The sequence below is a fragment of the Leptonychotes weddellii genome, chromosome 8 (genome assembly GCF_054177405.1).
Source record: "Leptonychotes weddellii isolate Sample4059 chromosome 8, ASM5417740v2, whole genome shotgun sequence".
Taxonomy (NCBI): domain Eukaryota; kingdom Metazoa; phylum Chordata; class Mammalia; order Carnivora; family Phocidae; genus Leptonychotes; species Leptonychotes weddellii.
Genome location: NC_138376.1, coordinates 93,970,072 through 93,990,738, shown reverse-complemented (window position 1 = coordinate 93,990,738; position 20,667 = coordinate 93,970,072). Strand labels below are relative to the sequence as shown.

The 20,667-nt window shown below is 36.0% G+C and overlaps 1 protein-coding gene across 13 annotated transcripts in view; it reads left to right on the top strand.

Annotated features, from left to right (window-relative positions):
* The window catches only part of TRDN (triadin), a 373,567-nt gene extending 353,146 nt beyond the window's left edge, over positions 1–20,421 (top strand). For 7 of the 13 annotated variants that reach the window (XM_081828915.1, XM_081828916.1, XM_081828907.1 and 4 more), the window contains 3 exons: positions 13,023–13,064; positions 15,025–15,063; positions 17,934–20,421. In XM_081828915.1, the coding sequence (XP_081685041.1) occupies positions 13,023–13,064; positions 15,025–15,063; positions 17,934–18,073 (221 nt within the window). In that variant the 3' untranslated portion in view covers positions 18,074–20,421. The remainder of the gene's footprint in view (positions 1–13,022; positions 13,065–15,024; positions 15,064–17,933) is intronic. The other 6 variants (XM_081828908.1, XM_081828905.1, XM_081828913.1 and 3 more) reach the window with 3 other exon arrangements.
* The last annotated feature ends 246 nt before the right edge of the window (positions 20,422–20,667 follow it).

Genomic DNA, 20,667 nt, shown 5'->3' with positions numbered 1-20,667 from the left:
CCAGTTTTTAATTTAATTGTGTAGTGGTCAAAGAAAATGGTCTACTCTTTAAAATGTGTTGAGCTTTATCTTATGAACAAATATATTATTAGTTTTAGTAAATATTCCATATGTCATTGAGAATAATGTGCATTTTCTAATGGTTGGAAGTGTGATTCTATATTGATTGAGTCAAGCTTCATTGTTTTTCAATTACCCTGTAGCTTCATTAATTTTTTGAATATCAGAAGTATCAATAATTGAATAAACTATATTGAAATCTCCCACTATGATGGAAAATTATCAGTTTATCCCTATAGTGTTATCAACTTTTATATCGGGAGCTGTTTTATAAGTTCTATGCAAGCTTCACTGTATCTTTCTAGTGAATTGAACATTTATCTTTTTATGATAGCCCCTTTTTAAAAAGATTTTATTTATTTATTGGAGAGAGAGAGTGAGTGAGAGAGAGCATGAGCAAGGGGAGGGGTAGAAGGAGAGGGAGAAGCAGGTTCCCCGCTGAGCATGGAGCCCAGTGTGGGGCTTGATCCTGTGACTCAGGGATCATGATCTGAGCGGAAGGCAGATGCTTAACAGATTGAGCCACCCAGATGCCCCATAAAAACTTCTATATTCCATATAATGATCTTTTTGTAAGTAAAATGACCTTTTTTTTAAGTGAAGTGTATCTGATATTACAATTATCCCAGCTTTCTTTTGGTTAGTATTTTATCAGGTTTTTTTTTACAAACCTTTATTTTATGTCTTTTCATGACATTTTGTTTTAGATGTCTTTAGTAAATAACATAAAGCTAAAATTTACTTTTTATTTTACCCAGTACAATGACCTTCACTTTTAATCTGATGAATTTCAACTAGTTCTTACCATCTTACTGGTTTTATATTTCTCATGCCCTCTCAATACTTCTTTATATTCTTTCTTGTCTTTTACAAATTGAGCATTTTCCCCTAAATGTGTTTTTATTTTCCATCTTCTAGTCTCTCCTTATCTGGAAAGACTACACTCTATTTCTCTTACTTTAGTGGTCACCCTTGACATTTTACTATGCACAAAGAATAAAAGGACTATAAATCACCCTCTTTCTCAACAAGAGAAGGATGCTGAAACATTTAAATTTCATCACATCCAGTGCTGATTTTCATGCCAGTTTTGTTCAATATTTTAATTCTAACCTTTCAAAGAATCTGAATGTCAAATTGTGTCAGTATTATTTCTTCCATCAATATGTGTCTGTCTTCCCCTCCAGGTTTCTCAGAGTCAATGCTACCATCTCTCTTGCATCTCTGACTTGGTTTCGACATCATGCTTCTCCAGCAGCGCCTGCTTTAGAAGTGCCTTGAGCAAAGATCTATTGGTGGAAAGCATTCTCAGTTTTTATTTATCTGACAATGTCTTTAAATCATCCTCATTCCCCAAAGCCTGTTGCACAAAATCTCGGTCACTGGTTATGAACTTTGCACACTTTCCATATATTATTTCACTGTATTGATTTCTCTTCTTCCCCAAAGCCCGGGGAATTCTGTTACCAGTCGAATTGTCATTCCTTCCCATGTGATCTATCTTTTTCTCTGTCTTCTTTAAATATTTTCTCTTTGCCTTTGAGCCACTGCAGATTCACTGTAGTTTATGGAGTGAGAGCTTCTTTTTACTGCAAAATTCCTCCAGGACACATGGAGTCCTGTTTTTTCTTTTACCAGTTTGGAGAATTCATAGCCATTATTTCTTCAAATATTATCTCTTCGTTTTATCCTTCTGCTGATTATTAATATGTTAGGTATGCACACCTTTTCTTCTTTCAAGATCTCTTTTCAAATTTTTCATCTCCTCATTTCTCTATGCTCTATTTAGTGTAATTTGATCAGTTTTAACATACGTTCACTAATAAATAAATAATATGTTATTTAACTCATCTGGTGAGATTTTATATAATTTATATTTTTATTATAATAGTTACTTTTCAAGTCTTACTGGTTGTTGTCATAATCTATTCCTTGGGCTTATTTTTGAATTCATATTTTATTTCTTAAAACATTTCATATCTATATTAAAGTTTGAGCATAACAATTTCAGCATCTGAAGTACTTTGTTATGTAAAGTTGTTTATTGTTTCTTCAGACTCTCCCTCATGATGTTTTTTTTTTCTTTCTGTGATTGGAAATTTGATGATGAGCTCATACTCACTTTTATCTAAACGAAACTTTTTTTGTCTCTGTTGTCCCTGTCCTGCTCAACTTTTATTCCACTCCTAGCAGTTTGTTACCATTTGGGGGGTCCTGGAAGTGAGCCCTGGCTCATAGGTTTCCCAAGGTCACAGGGTACCTGATGGTACCTACACTCAGACCTCATGGTGAACCCTTTATGCTCACCTGCTCTTGAACTGGGCAAAGCTCCTCCCAGTTTCAGCTGATGATCAAGTTATCATTACTCACTTTTCAGAAAGTACCTCCTGGCTGTTTGGGGGTTCCCTGTTTGGGGTGTCTCTCAGACTCCCTACTGTCTCCCTCTGCTTCCTCTTTTAAAGACACTAATACCTGGTAGGTTTTGACTATTTGTTTGTCTCGATCCACTGCATTTTAGGGCTCATTTCATTTGGTTATAAATATTGTCCATGGGCCTCACTATCTGCTTTTACAAGGGGATTTGGAAGGGATTTAAATACTGTGCTGCAATCTTCTCAGACTCCCAGGAGGCAGTTATATTTTCATCCCACCATCCCTGGCTTAGCAAAGGCTCACAGCCTCTGTCCCCCATTTTGCTCCTTGCACATTTAGAGTCTGAGTTCCAGTTTTAATCCAAGCACTTGTTCATAGGGTGACCTACCATTTCATGTATCAGCAGGTTTTCTTTTTCCCCCTCTTAGGGCAGGAAGGAGGATTCTGGAGGGTTCCTTTACCTCCTCTGAGCCCAGCACTGCAACAAAAAGTATGATTTTTTAGTTAATATTGTCTATCATGTTATCAGTAGAATTAGAGTCCAATAGTTGCTTTTTTAATGTTTTCCACAAATCTTGTTTTAACCAGATCCTTACCTAAATTAAATTAATTTAGTTAAATTAAATTAAATTAAATTAAATTAAATTAAAAAGCGAAACCCTGAAGTTCTAGTTCCTGGCAATTGTATAGAATTTGTTATTAAAATGTTAGACAATTCTTAATCATAGAATCCTAAATTTCATCTTCCTTAAAACAAATCCATTCTCAGTTAATACATATATGCACAAACCTTTGAAAAAGGAAAATATACCTTCTTATAGCATTTAGTTTAAAGCTTATTTCAGGATATATATTTTTCCCTAAAAATGATCATTCTATACAATGACTGACTTTTATTGTTTTGTTTTGTTGGGGGCCCTTGTTGGGGTGGAATATTATTGGAGATCACTTGCTGGAATGGAATGCTGATGAATACTAACATCAATGTAGTTTTTGTTAAAAACAAATTAGCACCAAATTCATGATAGAAATACAGAAGTCATTATCGGGTAGTGGCTGATAACAGGGAAACTAGTTTAAGAGCTGTGTAAACTTGGGAATGCTACATAACATCTCTGTGCTTGATAGCCTTATTTTTAAAATGTGGATAATAATAATATTACCTCAAAGAAATTTGGGGGAGATTAAATAAGATAAAATGGTACGTGCATAAATAATAATTGGTGTCTAATAAGTGATTATTAATTGGCATCCATGAGGGTGATGTGATCATGATGGTGATGGTAATGATTATGGCATGCTGTGTTACTTTACCTAGTTAGGAACAGGTTTCACTTACTAAGCTTTTGTGTCAAATTGGATAACACGGTAAGGTAAAATCATAATGAGAAAAAACATCTTATTCATTTTGGAGTGGATTTAAAACAACCCCGCTTTTTAGAGCAAGGGTGATTATGTTCATGGAAATTTTGCTTCAGGAGAAAAAAATTGGAGCAGTAATTTGGTTGAAGTTTCTAAATGGGTACCAGCTGCTGTGCTTACCTCTTCTGATCACTCTTTTTGCTGGACCTCAGAGAAAGTCTGTGTATAAGGCACACTTGGTGAAATGTTTGTCACTGTGGATTATCAGTCTTTGGGTTCCAGCAAAGCGGCCTCATTCATTTATTGGTGATGTTAAGTTGTTCTGACTTTGCCCTCAAGACAGTTGTGTCTTATCCTCAGACTGACAAGACAGACACTCAGAGAGGATTGCATACATTTATTGAACACCCTTGGCTTCACTCGGTGCAAAACTCAAAATGTGACCGGTCTCTGCATTCTTTATTACCCCCTGAGGTCAATCTCAAGAATTCTGTGGATATTGCTCAGTGTAGCAGTTAATTTTCTTTAAAACTCGTGATCATTTAAAAAAAATAGTATAGAGGAGCCTTCCACACCTGAAAATGAAAATAAACTGGCTATCAACTGCTGCTTTAAACTACCATGGATTCTTCTGATTTCTTGAAAATATGTTAACTCTTAGGATATAATATGCCATCAAACCATTTACACATAATTCAGCAAATCCACTGAGAAAAAAACTTAAAGCTTTTGGTATTTCTATAGAGACAAAGTGATGCAGTGAATTAGATAAAATAAGAGGAGTGAAAATGAAAAAAAAAATCCATGCAAAGTTACTTTTGTGTCGATGCTTTAGGATCCCAGCCTTTCTTGAAAATCTGCACAAATCAGAATAGATTGCTAGTAGAAATAAACATGCAGTAACTGCTGGTACACATGTATGCATTATTTAGGTAGTTTTTATTTATTTATCATGCTTGCTAAGAGTACACAGAGCAGGCTGGGCACTACCTAGGAAATTTTATCTTTAAAAACAAGAAAAGTAAAATTCACAATCTATGCCATCAATGTGGATTCCTTGAAATTTTTCTTCTCTCCAAATTACAATCTCTTTTAACCTTTCGCATTATTTTACACACCCCTACGCTCCCATGTTCAGATGTGGAAGCATTGCTTCTCACCTAAGATTTATCACTCCGTGTTTCTCCTTGACTCCATCATCCCTTCGTGCCTCCCCTGATGCTGGCTCCCTCCATCCTGCATCTTCAGTTCTCGCTCTAAGAAACCCTCCTCCCTTCACCTGCAGGTATCTTCAGACTCCTCTCTCAGATGAAATTTTCCTTGCTCCTTCTGCTTCCTGAAGTTGTACTTTTGCTTTCATTTACAATCACACTTCTGAAATGTCTCCCACCAATTCTTCAGGCAACCTGAATATTGCCCTCCAACATTTTCCTCAAATAACGCACTTGAAGCTCAACCCAGACGTCCTAATTGTTGAGCTTATCTTTCTCACTTCTTCCCCGTTCTCTGGTGCACTCAACATTGTTGGTCTCTCATCCTTTTTGAAATGTTTTCCTCTCTTGGTTTTCATAGTATCAGACTGTTTTTTTTCAGTCTGAGCATATTTCCTCAGGATGGGCTTTGCTGCTTTTTTTTTTCCAGAGGATTAGTTCTTCCATTCTCAGCTCTCTTTCCTCCTCTTCGCACTCTTTCTCAGAGGGATCATCCCACCTTGTTATCCACCTCTTTGTGGATAAGACCCCAAATTGTTCTGAAGCCTAACCTGCCTTATCAGCTCTGGAACCACATTTTCAACTCCAGCTTCACCTTGTTGTCTGCACAGGTTCACGACTGACCTTCCTATCTTATCTTTCATCTTTCACCTATCCCTCAACCTCAGCAAATCCTAAAGGGAATTGCCATATGATTTCCATTCTTCAGTCACTTAGACCTAAAACTTCAAATTCTACTTTGACTAATCACTCTTCTTTGTTTCTGGCTCTAATTCAGTTGTCAGGTCATGTTAGCTTGGACTATTTCTCCTCTGAACCATTGCAGTGTCTTTCCAGCCCGTCCCTTTCTGATTTCTGTCATTCTTCCATTTCATGTCTACGAAACAGATTTTTTCCAAAACTTCAAATTGATTAGGCTATTTATACAATAAGTGTTCAATATTTCCTCATGGCAAATTTAGAATATGTTCTACATTTCTTAGCCTGAAGATCTAAAGCCTCTACGGATCCAGTCTTAAACTACATTTTAAATCTTTTTTCTGTAATCGTTGTCTATACCTATGGGAGACACCAAAACAATTCAACTTTCCATGTTCCTGATTTTCCTCCATCCTTTGATCCTGTCATTCCTTTTTCATGGATTTTTCTTCCCATTTCTGGCCATGGGATCCTTCACAGTCCATTTCCAGTTCATCATGATTCTTCAAGGTCCATCTCCCACAGGATAGCTTCCAGAAGATTTCTTTGATCTCTGTCGTTCCACCATTGAAAACATCTCACACTTATTTTGATGGTTGTCATATACTGCCTTGCAACCCATAATATCTTATTTCTGTTCAGATACTGGTCCATTTTCTCCACTTGACTGCAAATTACTTCTTTCAGGTTTTCCAGGGCACAGAGCAAAGTGCTCTGAGAGTAGAGATAGAAAGTTTAGTTGAAAGAGTGAAGATCTAGAACAAAAGCCCTATTGTACATATTAATGTCATCATTAAAAAAACAAAGGCTCGGGGTGCCTGGGTGGCTCAGTCGTTAAGCATCTGCCTTTGGCTTGGGTCATGATCCCAGGGTCCTGGGATCGAGCCCTACGTCAGGCTCCCTGCTCGGCAGGAAGCCTGCTTCTCCCTCTCCCACTCCCCCTGCTTGTGTTTCCTTTCTCACTGTCTCTCTGTCAAATAAATAAATAAAATCTTTAAAAAAAATTAAAACCACTGTACATATAATTTTCTAATTAATTAATATGTATATGTGTGATAGTGGTGTTAAATTTATTCCAGTTATCCAAATTTAGGAAGGATGGTTTTAATACAGAAAAAAGAAGAAAGGGAAAGAAGAGAAAATAAGCAAACAAGCAAGAAATAGATATCTTATCCTAAATCTAAAAATTTTACATTCATTGTATATTTCAACTTAGTTTAAAATTTATCTTTTAATGCAAAATTAGCATTAGTTATTTGACAAATAGTTGCTATTATATGTAATAATTTTTCCATAAAATAAAAAGGTAGCTGGAAATACAATCAGGTATTTCTTCTGTAATAATTCTTGTTTTGAAGAATCCAGTTTTGCTTTGTCTCTATCCTGCTTATATCTTGCATTGTTTTACTTGTTTCTGTGTCAGAGAAATATGTTTTTTTTCCCTCAAAATGTAACTTTTATTTTCTTGTTTTCTCAACTACTTTGACTTGTTATTGGCTTATATGGCTAACGAACTTATTTTTTTTAATAATTGCCTTTCCTTTTGACAGGTTTATGTTTAATTATTTCCTTTGGTAATATGTTGGTTATTTCATAGAGATAGAATTCTTCATTTAGAGTAGCATTTCTCAATGTAATAATCTTTGGGTCTCTAAGATCTCCAAAATCCTCTCAGGTCATCTGAAATATTTTACATTTTAATACTCAGCCATTACTTACCTTTGTCACTCTCATTTTTTTCACAAGTATACAGTGGAATTCTCCAAAAGCTAAATGGCACGTGAGAACATCATCACTCTTATGACTAAGGAGTTGTTTGCTTGAGGATCCTTGTGTTTAAAAAAAAAAAATGTCTATTTTAATTTCTATTACATTGATTATCAATAGACATAATCCACATAAGCAAATGTTCTTTGCGGTCCTTAATTTTTTAAGATTGTAAAGGGTTTCTGTAACCAAAAATCTGAGAACTACTATTATGGAAAATAAGAAATGGAACCAAGATAAGATTGTTTGTGAGAATGATAAATTTGTAATTTTTAGTATAAAATTTGCTAATTCATATATCAAGTCCATATATTTAAAAATACATGTAGGGGCACCTGGATGGATCAGTCGGTTAGGTGTCTGCCTTCAGCTCAGGTCATGATCCCAGGGTCCTGGGATGGAGCTCCGCATCGGGCTCCCTGCTCAGCGGGGAGCCTGCTTCTCCCTCTCCCTCTGCGGTTCCCCCTGCTTGTGCTCTCTCGCTCTCTCTGTCAAATAAATAAATAAAAGCTTTAAGAAAAATAAAAAATAAAAATACATGCAATTATACACCATACCTATCATTGAACTGAGACTAGACTCCACATTTTTTCATGTTCTTAGAATTCCCCTCCAGTCAAATTTTAGTGTTCATATCAATGCTATATAAATATATATATCCATATATATTTGTATGTTATATGAACACACACACACACACACACACACACAATCTCCTTAATGCCAACATATTGGCTGTTTAAGTTTTATCTGTTTTCCACCTCATAGAACCAAGACTACCCTTGACTCCATACAGACAAAGGCTTATCTCCTGAACTTTCCTAAAGTCCCATCCTGCTCTGACTCTCTTTTATTTTTTTTAAGATTTTATTTATTTATTTGAGAGAGAGAATGAAATAGAGAGAGCATGAGAGGGGGGAGGGTCAGAGGGAGAAGCAGACTCCCTGCTGAACAGGGAGCCTGATGCGGGACTCGATCCCGGGACTCCAGGATCATGACCTGAGCCGAAGGCAGTCGCTTAACCAACTGAGCCACCCAGGCGCCCTCTGACTCTCTTTTTGATCCATGCTGGAGATCAGACTTGGAGCTCAGCGAATACTTTCAGGCAAAGGGAAAAGAGAATTTCTGATTTTTTTCAGGGCATTACACTCAATCACAGAATAACACACACACATATATACATATTATATTCATAAATTTAAATGTTTATAAATGTATATACAGATATTTAAGTATTGGAACAGACTCATGTCAAATGAGGCAGATTGTGGAATTGAGACAAAGAAGAAATTCCTTCAGTTAATGAAAAGATCCAAGCACTACTTGAAAATACAAAATTTAGACTTCTTTATCATGATAATTTTGTTTTCATAAACTAATAGTTGTCTAAGAACCCTGTGTCTGTAGCCTTAATTCAATAAGTATAAAAGAGTTATACAAAAGCCAGACTTTGACATCAAAATGTTTAGAAGATTGAAACAGTAGCCACACAGACAAGACCTCCCATGTGACTCTGTTATAGAAGAGATGTCTGAATTTGATAGGAGAATGGATTCATTAATACTTGTGATTCCTTTTGAATCTGTTTTTTTTTTAATCTAAATTTCTATATAAGTAAAGGATGGAGGCTACAATTTGAAAGTCAGGATAATATTTTCATTCTTAATTGTTTGGAATATGATTGCCTAAATTACAGTGTTTATGCAAACAGAACAGATATATTTTCCTCCTTCATTGTCATTATCATTTTCAAATACAGCTAAGTAACTCTTCTATTCATACCCTCTGAAGGAGAATGGATTGTTGGAGGAGGGACACTCCATCTCTGCTCTGCACAAGTTGATAATTCATGCAGCCAGCAATATAATGCATAGGTTCTAGGATCAGAGAGAACTGGGTTTAAGAGGTCATCCTCAAGGGATGGAATGGCACAGTGATTAATAACACAATCTCTAGAACCAGAATGCCTGACTCTAAATCCCAGTTTTCCCCACTAACTAGCTCTGGGAACTTGAGTCTCCAGCCTTCAACTGTCCTACTTACAAAATGGGAATAGTAATAATACCCTCTTCACAGATTTGCCGAGGAAGTGAAATATGCTATTCTTCATAAAGTGCTTAGAACAGTGGCTGAAAAATAACAGGGGTACTATTTGCGAAATAAATATAAATCCTCATTCAAGTGGCTCTGATCTAGGTAGATTGCGGTCTATGGTCCAGTCCTGCCACTTAATTCACTCTGTGACCTTGGACAGCACTTAACCCCTCTCTGCCCCATCTGTACAGGAGATTTAAAGTAAGAGCAACTACCTCACAAAGGAGTTGTCAGAATTGAATGTGCTAACACATATGAAATAATAAGGCACAGCAGATGGTGTTAAGAGATATTAAATATCATTGCTATCATTAAAAGTGACCTCTCAACTCACTCAGTTTTGCCTGTTAACTCAATTCATGTCACTTCTAAACTTTTCCAGACATCCTGCCTTCTGTCTTTCTTCCTATTAGACACTTGCAATTTCATGACCAGCTAACACCACAATTGAACTCCTAGAAAATTAAACTTTTCATGATCCCCAGCTAATGAGTGCCTCCTGGGATTTCCTTGTTGCTGGGAATGGCACCACTATCTTCCTCCAAACTCAAAAAAAATGCATTATGCGATCCCTTCTTGTATTAAGCTCTTGCATTCACATGTACTCAATCCCATTTAACTCTACCTACAAAGCCTCATCTACACTCAACTCCTTCAGTGACTTCCAGTCACAGAAATCATTGTTTCTATGCTGACCATTAAAATACATTCCCAATTTCTTTCTCTGAATCCATTCTCTCACATTCTAGTCTGGTTATTTTTACAAAGTACATTAAAATATGATTTCTTTCTTGAACACATTTTAAATGAAAAGATACCATTTATTAAGGGATATGTGCAGAAAATAAAATTCATTGTGCTCTAAAATTATACAAGGTATACAAATCATTTTCTAAAAATCAATATTGTAATAGCTGTGATGTTTCAATGGTAAGATATGGGTAATTCTTCCTTCCTCTCTCTTTCTCAAGTGATGCGGGTACTCTCAGCTTATCACAGAACCCCAAGGCCTCTAACTCATCATCTGATTCTGCTTCCCAGTCATTGTCCTTAGACTTAAGAACCTTTGTCATCCCTGTTCGGCTTGGAGGCTGCACTGTCCAGCTCAGAGGCCTTTAAGGCAACAAATATCAAATTATTCACTTTTAGCAGCTTGAATTGTTTATTTTTCAGACTCAAGTGGGGTATCTACACTGATCTGACTCTAAAAACTTATGAAAGTAAAACATCACATTCCTTATTCTTTTTGCAAATTTAACAAAAAATCAAAACATCTCTCCTATTCAACTCCAAAATTGGATGCGGCTGTTATATATTGATATTTCTTGACTTTTTCCACATCTCATCTTAAGTATATTTCCTCAGGTAAACCGTCCAAGGGAAAATAATAAAAATAAAAAATAAATTAGACTTCCTTCATAAAATATTTTCTTGACTGTCCCTCCCAAAAAAGCAAGTCACACCTTAAAATTCCATTGGCATATGTTGATACTTCTTTTATGGTAACAACTATATCTTTTTAGAGTCAAGTATTTATTGTTTTATCCAAACCACACTCATCTAATCAATGCACAAGTTATAAAAGTAAATGAACTGTAAGTATGCTATTTCTTTTTTGTATTCTGAACAGTGACAATCACAGTACATTCATTATTCCTAGTTCAGTAAATTTCTGTTGCTGTTAAGTTGCGTACATAGAGACTGCATCTCTATGGCAACTGCCCTGGGCTTGCAGTTTGCCTTCTTGTGCCTCTGTGTTCCCTGTTAGCCTGAACAATTGACATGTGACTCACTTCTTACCAGCTTTTATCACTTGTAGCTGGTTTATGCTGGGTCAGAATACAGAATTTGGAAAAGAGAAGAAGCTAAGGCTTTTATTCTACCCATATTTATTTCTCCAGGGATAACAAATGGATCCAGAGAATAAGTAACTTAGTCTTAAGTGTGCTATAACATACGAAAGTAAAATCTATATTTCTTGTGTATAAGAACCTGGCATTATTTTATTTTTATAAACATCGCCCATAGAAACTAGCAGATTCTCTCTACACAATGAAAATATAACAATTATTTGACTCTTCTAAAAACTCTGGCATCATTTAAAAAATATCGTTAGGTTATTTCGAAATATCATGTACCCATTTATACCTTTTCTTTATTCATAGCTGCTAACTGAGAAGTTTAAGACCATGGTTATTTAATCCAATATTTAATTGAGTTAAGCTTATATTGAAATATTTCTAAGCCAATCAGGCTGAAATTTTTATAATTCACTGCTGCGGACCAAGTGGATGCTCCAGTCCACAGTTAAGTGACACTGCGAAGGGCAGGAGCAAAGGATGCTCAGACTGAGGAAGTCATGAATGCCTGAGCTAAGTCCTTGAATGAAGTGAAGCCAGTTTGCAACCGACATACTTGAGACCCAGATGTAGAGAGTAAGGCGTGGCCAGAGCTGGAGTGGTTCTTGCCTGCATTTAAACTCTGCTCCAGCCTGACAAGAAAAACAAAACCAAAAAAAAAAGCCATTTTTGGGTTTCTGTCTTTGCCTCTGAGTCCTGATGTGACTTTTTCCCCAAGGTTGTTAATTAAAAAAATAAAATTTTAAATAAATAGTTTAAAAATATTCACTGCAAGAAAATGCTAGTAATTTTCTTTTTCCCATTTTGTTCTTTTACGTAATAACATCTCTTCCTAGAGGTCACATTTCATTCTTATTAGAGAAAATTTGCATACTGACCTATTTTACCCCTTTTCTATTTATTAGTGAGCAGCTGGTATGCAAAATCTGGATAAATGATAGAAAACCAGCCCTCTTTCAGATCATTACAAATGCTAAAAAGTTGATATGAATATTTAAAGATCATTTAATTGTATTGTGTTAGAATTATCTCTAACTTAAAATTTCTTCCACATTATTCCATATGTACCTGTACACAAAACACCAAGTAATTCACATAATGTACCTTGAGTCATTGTTTATGTATTGAGCTTTGGTCAACTTTTAATGTCTTTTAATTGCCTATATAATTGTCAAAAGACTAAAATCTAATCAGTCCACTAATAAAATATGTGGGTGGATATTTTTCTCAGGATCCAGCTTGTGGATATTTAGCTATTTACCTCAAATTTCCTAAATTCCAGAAGCACTCGTGGTTTGGGGAAGGAGATTTAGGAATCAGAGAACAGAGGCACATTTGGGAGTCACTACTGGCCCTTCTTTCCATAGTCAGCCTTTGCCAGCCTGCTGACCACAGCCTGGCATGGTATCCATTTCCTCCCCACCTTCCTCCGTCAGAGATGTTCCCTTGTGTGTCCTGAAGTTTTTGTTCATAGTGACACTAGATGCTGAGTTCATAGAGTAAGATATCCTGTGACTCAAAAATCTTTAAATACAAAATTTCCTCTTTGGGAAATCTGGAAAATAGACTGTAGATGTGTCCTTTCTTTACTCTCTAGGAGAAGATTTGGAAGATGTATCAGCTTCAAAGAAAGCTAAAGGTGAGCTCATGATCTTCACTATATTTATGAATTTTCTGTTAAGGCTACCTGTAATGTTTTGTCTGTTTTATTAAACTATTCTTGATTTAATCCTCAGCTTTTCCTAAGTAATGTTTAGATGGTAACCTTATTTTTAAACAAATAGCTTTTTTACATTATTTGGAAAATATATATATATGCATATCTGTACATAGGTGGACACTGGTTTATCTGAAAGTAATTATTAGATGTATTTCTTGTCCAATCTGCTTATAAGAACAATATTTCAAAATTATCAATTAACCAAGATTTATGGGGATATTATTTGACAGGAAGAGGACCACATAAGTGTTCAAAGATGAAGTTGACGTATTTTTTTTAAAGATTTTATTTATTGAGAGAGAGTGCACACATGCATGACCAGGGTCGGGGGGTGCAAAGAGGGGGGAGAAGCAGATTCCCCTCTGAGCAGGGACCCCCCCCCCATGCGGGGCTGGATCCCAGGACCCTGAGATCATGACCTGAGCCAAAGGCAGACACTTAACTGACTGAGCCACCCAGGCGCCCGACGTATTTTTATTAAGAAAATTTGAAATAATTTGCCTATACTAGCTACAATGACATAGAGGAAAGAAGGGAGGGAGGGAGATAGGAAGCAAAAACAAACCTCAGAAAAATGTACCACAACCAGATGAACAATCTTGAGCAAGTCTTTTCGGGACTAAATTTCTTTATCTGTATTGTAAAGGTTTCAACTAATTTGATGTGCGTGTGTGTGTGTGTGTTTTCCCTGAAGGGTTTCCTGGCTCTCTAGTCTGGCTTGTTATGTAATAAATATTTTCTATTCTACTTTCCTGTACATAATAGAGTTCACTAAGAGTTGTTCTTGCCATGAAAATATAAGTAGTATAGCAGTGCCCAGAATTAATTAACAGTGTAGAAAATAGTGCTTTGAGGAAAGACATAAGGGAATGGACACCTGAGTTTTATTAAATGATTTACACTTATCCTAAGATATGTTTTTGAATACTGAATTTTTAGATTTTTTTACAACTTGAATTATTAAAAACAACAACTCTTAATATGTTTTCGACTTCTAGACCATTGCTGAGATTCTCAAACTATTTTATATATAAATCTTCTGACAATCTTAGAATGGAATAAATCTGGGTTGGAGCCTAAGAACTACCTTTATATCAGCCTCCAAGTAATAGTGAAACTCTTGGTATGTGGATCACACTTTGAGAAGAAAGGTCCTTGAACACGTTTAGAACTTGATGAAATCTAAAACCTAACTTTCAATGAAACACACACACTCACATCTTCCTAACATTTCAGGGTTTTGCAAAAAACCACCCCCCCAAAGCCCAAATATGGACACCAGTAAAGAACTTCTAACTTAGAGAAAGGGGTCCAAATAGATAGCTTCAATTTATCCAGCACTAGATAAATACATGGTGTGTATCACTACAGCAGAGAAGTCCTTGAGCCAGATGAGAAAAGGAAGGATACAGGACACCGGTCTATTGATATTCTTTCTTGGCAAGTGATCACTAAAAACTTAAGTTCCTCAAAAATTTAGAATGATTTTGACTGAACTATTCATCAGTTAGCCAGCTCACTCTTACCATATTATAACTCTGAACATCAATGACCTCTTCTAAGAAAGAAATGTGTGTCAACTAGCTCTCCTCCACTAACATCCAACACCTCAGGACCAGTTTTCTTATTTGAACAATTGCCGGTCAAACACCACATTTCTTCCACAGTCTCCTCTTCTGCCCCTGGTTCTTACCTATAAAACGTTATAGTGAGAGATTGAGCAGAATCTAAATAAGAACCTAGTGTATATTATAAGGAGGGCATTAACTCCTGTTTCTTTCATATCATGGATCTGTTTAGACATTGTCAGGTCCCAACGTATTTGTGTGACAGCTGGGAATGTACATATTATTTACTTTCATATTTTTGTATCCACTAGAAGAAGCTGAAGATGTGTCTTCCACAAAGAGGCAAAAAAGTAAGTTTATAATTACATTAAAACTATGGAATCATTCTCTATTAGAGGTAGTAGCTATAAACTGACACTTTAAGACTCTTAAGAAGACCAGTATTAGAAGAAAAATATGTTTAGCACAGACATGAAGAATAACATTAAAGTAGGTCATTTATATTTCGAAAAGAATTTCATCCCTCTTTGTGTCATGCAGGAGGCACATGTTTGGAAGAATTACAAAGTACGGACTGAAGTGACAGTTTTGCAAAACGTTTTACACATCTGTGATCCTGAGCACTCTTAACTGAACTTGTGCTTAAATGTGTGTTACTGTCTGCTTTGTAATAAGACAGCTGAAGTGATATGCTAAACTTTTTTATATCGAAAAGAAAAAAAATGTAGAAATAGGACTCAGCAATTCAATTGCGTAGAAACTCATTTCTAAGATTGAAAGTCCTTTTTGGTTTTTCCAGATATATGGCAGGCTCTTAATATTCAATCCTTGGGATTATTGATTTTAGAATTCAATCAACATTCATGTGCAGTTACAAAATTCGATATCCAAGATTCTCATTATTCTGGTACTTCCGAATTAGACATTTTTCTTCAAATGGTAAAGTGATACATTTTGCATTCACATTTGCATTAAAGTCATTGCTGGACAGACTAAAGGAAGCAATGTTTGAAATAGGTATGACGGAAGTTTGTTTCACATAATGATTTTGTTTTTTTATTATTTTTTAATTTTTTTTACATTTTATTTATTTTTTTGAGAAAGAGAGAACATGAGGGGTGGGGGGTAAAGGCAGAGGGAGAGGGAGAAACAGGCTCCCCACTGAGCAGGGAGTCCTACACGGGCTGGATCCCAGGACCCTGAGATCATGACCTGAGCCAAAGGCAGACACTTACCCGACTGAGCCACCCAGGCGCCCCCTCACATAATGATTTTAAAGTAAAGAATAGACATTTATCTGAGGAAATGACATCAATAATGTTCTCTGGATTCTAAATGTTTCTTTAATGTATTTCTGCAGGAAATTACTAACATGCCTCCTACTCTGCGTTAATACTTGATTCATTGAACAAATATTAAGTGACTACTGTGTTCCAAGGTCTGCTTTAATGCTGGGGCCATTGCAACAGGCAAGAGAGAGATAGTCGATCCCAGGGTCCTGGAATCGAGCCCCGCATCGGGCTCCCTGCTCGGAGGGGAGCCTGCTTCTCCCTCTCCCGCTCCCCCTGCTTGCGTTCCCTCTCTCGCTGTGCCTCTCTCTGTCAAAGAAATAAATAAAATCTTAAAAAAAAAAAAAAAGAGAGAGATAGTCATTATAACTCCTCATACCAATATCTTGTGAGAAATATGGGGAAATAAGCAGTCTTAACAACACTTCCCAATATTATTGAAAAATCTATAAATAAATCAATTCAATATTTTTAGTAAAAAAGTTACCAAATATTTAAGTTCAATTGGGAGATTTACTGTAGAAAAACAGTATTTCCTATTTTCACCCTACTGTACAGTAGTTCTATAGTCTGATATTCCTGAGTCTTCTATATAAGCTCTAAGATTTGCAACTATATGATATTTTCATTAACAGCCTATCAACATCAATTAAGTAGATGGGTCAGAACTGTGCCCATGTCTGCTAGGTTCAGCTGGAAGTCAGCCTCTCTCTGCTGGACTCTTCTGCTCTTAGCACTGGTGCCGCCATTCCTCTTGATGCAGCCCAGCTTTGTTGCCATCCTGTCAGTAGCCCGTCAAACCCCAAGCACTCAACCTCGGGGCGGGGGGGGCAGGTTGTGTTACTGCTTCTCTCTGAAGCTAGAACTAAACAATAATAGTAACAGTAATAATAAGATAATTCTGGATGAGATAGAGTAGAGAGGAAAGAACTAAATTCAAGATTTCTCCAAACTACTCTCATCACTGAAAACGAGTGATTCAAGTCAGCTGACACCCAAGGAGATGAAATCAAAATAATCCCTTGTTGCTTCCTTCAGCTGCTTTCCACCCAAGCCTTGCTTTATTCTACTTCATAAGGCTTTAGGCTCATATGGATTTGGCCAGCTTCACCATATTCCACGTAGCAGTCGCTTCAACAGTCATTCTCTTTCCTGGCCATCGGCAAAAAGTGGTTCTTAATTAACAGAAGCAAATAGATAAAATGGAAAACACTGAAGAGTCGGTAGGTGCCCATGATTGTTCGGAGAAGCTAAAGTCACCATCTCTTAACAAAGCTGCTACCTGGGAGCACGGGGAACATTGGCAGCTCAAGCTCACACCCACTGCACTACACTGCCTTGCTTGTCTTTAACACCGTTTCTGTGTTGCTTTCTGCTCTGATGGCAGAGCTGCTACCTGGAAGTGTAATGAAATGTAACTCTGCGTCTCAGGAGAGAACTTGCCTCCAGGGTAAGGGCAAGTGGAAAACCTCAAGACTCTAGGAACCACAAGACTCTCTGTGGTTTTATTAAAACACTGAAAGAAAAAAAAGTCACTTTGCGTATCGATAAGCTCATGCTTTAAAATCTGTTACTATCTAACAGTTTTTCTGAGTGCAGTGCACATCAATAGCTTCCTATAATGTAAGTACTTTGACTTTCTATGCCAGATCATTTTCATTATCATTTATGAAGGGCTTATTATGTGCCAGGAAAGATTCCAAGTGCTTCACATATATTTACTGATTTAATTTCCACAACATTTCTAGGAAGCTTTTGCTGTTGTTTTGATTTTACACGTGAGGAATCCAAGACACAATGAGGTTTATTGACTTTCTAGTTATTGTCAAGGCTATGTAACTGTCCACCTACATTGTACTATCTGTCTGTTTCACCTTTGTTCCTGCTTGTATTCTGCTTGTTTTAACAAGTTTTCATGCTCTGTTCCATAGGCCCCATCAGTTTCTTCCAATGTGTCTACTTGGATGGATACAATGGCTATGGATTTCAGTTTCCTGTCACTCCTGCACACCGTCCTGGAGAGAGCACTGACCAGTCAAGTTCTCCAGGACAGAAGCAACAAGGACAATAGACACACACGCAGGGCCCTTACAAGTGCTTTAAGACTTTGCAAATAGGATCTTCTGCTTGTCTGCAGGGCATAGGCAATTGAAATCATGAGTCTGGGGAATTTCTCTGCAAATGTTTTACTCTTCTGCCTGGTCTAGAGAGAAAGTGTGGGCAAGGGGATTGAATGATAAGCAAACATGTTGAAAGATCTGGCACTCAAGACTCTGTTATTTGTGTTTGTTGCTAGGCGTGGGTGCTTATATTTTTCTATTTCTACTCACTGTAGGATTGCTCAGAGGTTAATTTAGTTTACTTAATAATGATCTTTTAAACATAATTGACACAATTACAAAATGGAATTCCGATTTCAGTTAGGTATATTTCTAAATGACAACACAGACTATGCTTTCAGTTTAAAGAGTACAGGAGCTTATACAAAAGCTACTCTTTATCATGTAGATCTCTAAACGCAATCTGCCCAAGAAGTTGATGTTTAATAGTTTAATTTTATTTATGTCTCTTTCTATTTCAGTTGTGGTAATGATCTAAGAATGGGTAATAGTTGAACCAAAGAGTGCTGTAAGTTCCTTGTGATGCTCTTTTAGATAGAATTCAAAATATCTCTGAACTTTGGACATGATAAGATGGAGTAGAAATGTCTGATAAATCTTATCTCTAAGATTTGTATTGAATTACAATTAGGACATTCACTCCAGTGGAAATATACCATCCAATTAGGCAGGTCTGGTGAATCATTTGTTTAAAATAAAAGCAAATGAGATGTAGTATTTTCAGATTTCTCCAGACTATGCTCTCATGAAAATGTCACCTGGGTGGAATTTTACTAAATTTTCACTAAATTCGGGTGACAGATGCAAAAGTATCTAATTTCACTTTAATAGGATCCTTCTGTGCAGTTAAATAGGTTTTCTTTCTAAAAAAAAAAAATACATATATATATAAATAAATATATAAGTGAATGTCCTCAAAATTAAAGAAATATGTTTCAACAAATACATATATATATATAAATATATAAATGAATGTCATCAAAATTAAAGAAATGCATTTTAACCATAAGTGCTTCATGAGATGTTTTACTTGTTTTTTAGGTAAGTGGTTATCAGTGCCAATCAAATGAATGACAATCTTTAACTTACTTGATGATGCATCACTGGGAATGACTATTCTGGTTTTGTCATCTTTTTGTCTACTGGTGATATGAACACTTATGTTCTTTACCACATTTTTCTATCAATGTTAAAAGTTATGCCAATGTGACTTTTAACATGTTTACAGTTGCAACTCAACCTATGACAAATTAACTCAGGAAATAAGTTATCTTTTCTGGAATTGTAATTACCCTCTGGTGGGGTAGCCAGAGCCAATACTAGCCAAGTGATTTATTTTCAAGGACTGCAACTATCTAAATTCTTTAAGTCCAATTTAGAACACTGTTTTACTAAAATATCATTTGGCTAGGGCATCAGTAACACATTCAGTATCAATAATGGATTTTCAGTGACTTTGGTGAAAAGAGTTAGTCTCAGGCACATGCTAGTGTCTGCTAACTCACACCACAAAAGCCAACGTTATAATGAACCAAGATTAATGACACTCTTTTGGGGGGACCTGGAGTATGTAACTTCAGGACTGACCAGATGGTATCATCTTGCAAAGCCCCTTCATGTAGCAATGGAAACTTGTGGGTAGGACAGTGGATAAAGTTTATTGCTCAACTGCTCCTACAGCTTGTCCAATTTAATGAAGAAGGGCAAATATGACAGTTATTTAGATCTCATAGAATGATTTATCCATTCTTTCATTCAATGGATATTTATTGAGTACTTACTTTTTCTAGGGCACCATGTTAGGCGTTGGACTGTGTAAGAAAAATATCAGAAATAAATTCTGTTCTCAGTGCTGTCCTGACACAATGTGTGCCCTTAGAAAATTTCCTAAATGTACTATGCTTGTTTCCCTATGTGTGAAATAGGGATCAAGACAAACAACCTGATACCTCACAGATGTATTGTGGACAATGACAATATATCTTAATACAAAAATGATGTCAAAATAAATTTCCAAAATAATACTTTTGGATGTGGCACTAATTTTTCCTCTGAGTGCTTTTCTACATTGTATCATTGTTTCTTTTGCTGTCATTATAAAAACTACTTCATAAAAAGTAAAAAATGACAATTTATTGAACTGGAATTTAAACAAACCAATTAAGATGTAAACAACATTAATAATGATTGTTAAGGTTTATCTGCTTAAAGTTACAATGATGATAGCACTTGAAAAACATGAATTAACTCTCATCTGTTTGAATGATTCCATCAAATAAAGTATTTCTAGTCCTTGCAAGTTTGTGCTTTACATTTTAAAGAGAAAAGATAAATGGTTGGTTTAAAAGTTTTTGTCTTTAATCGGACACTCACAATTCATGTCATATTGATCATAAATATGTAAGCATTTAAAAATTGTTTTAGTCCTCCATTTTGTCCAATTAGTATGAGCTACCTATCCCAACCATCTGCTCTTCCTCAAACTTCACTTTCTCTTAATAGATGATGGCCTATAGAAAAATAATAACTACCTAAAGTTTTTATT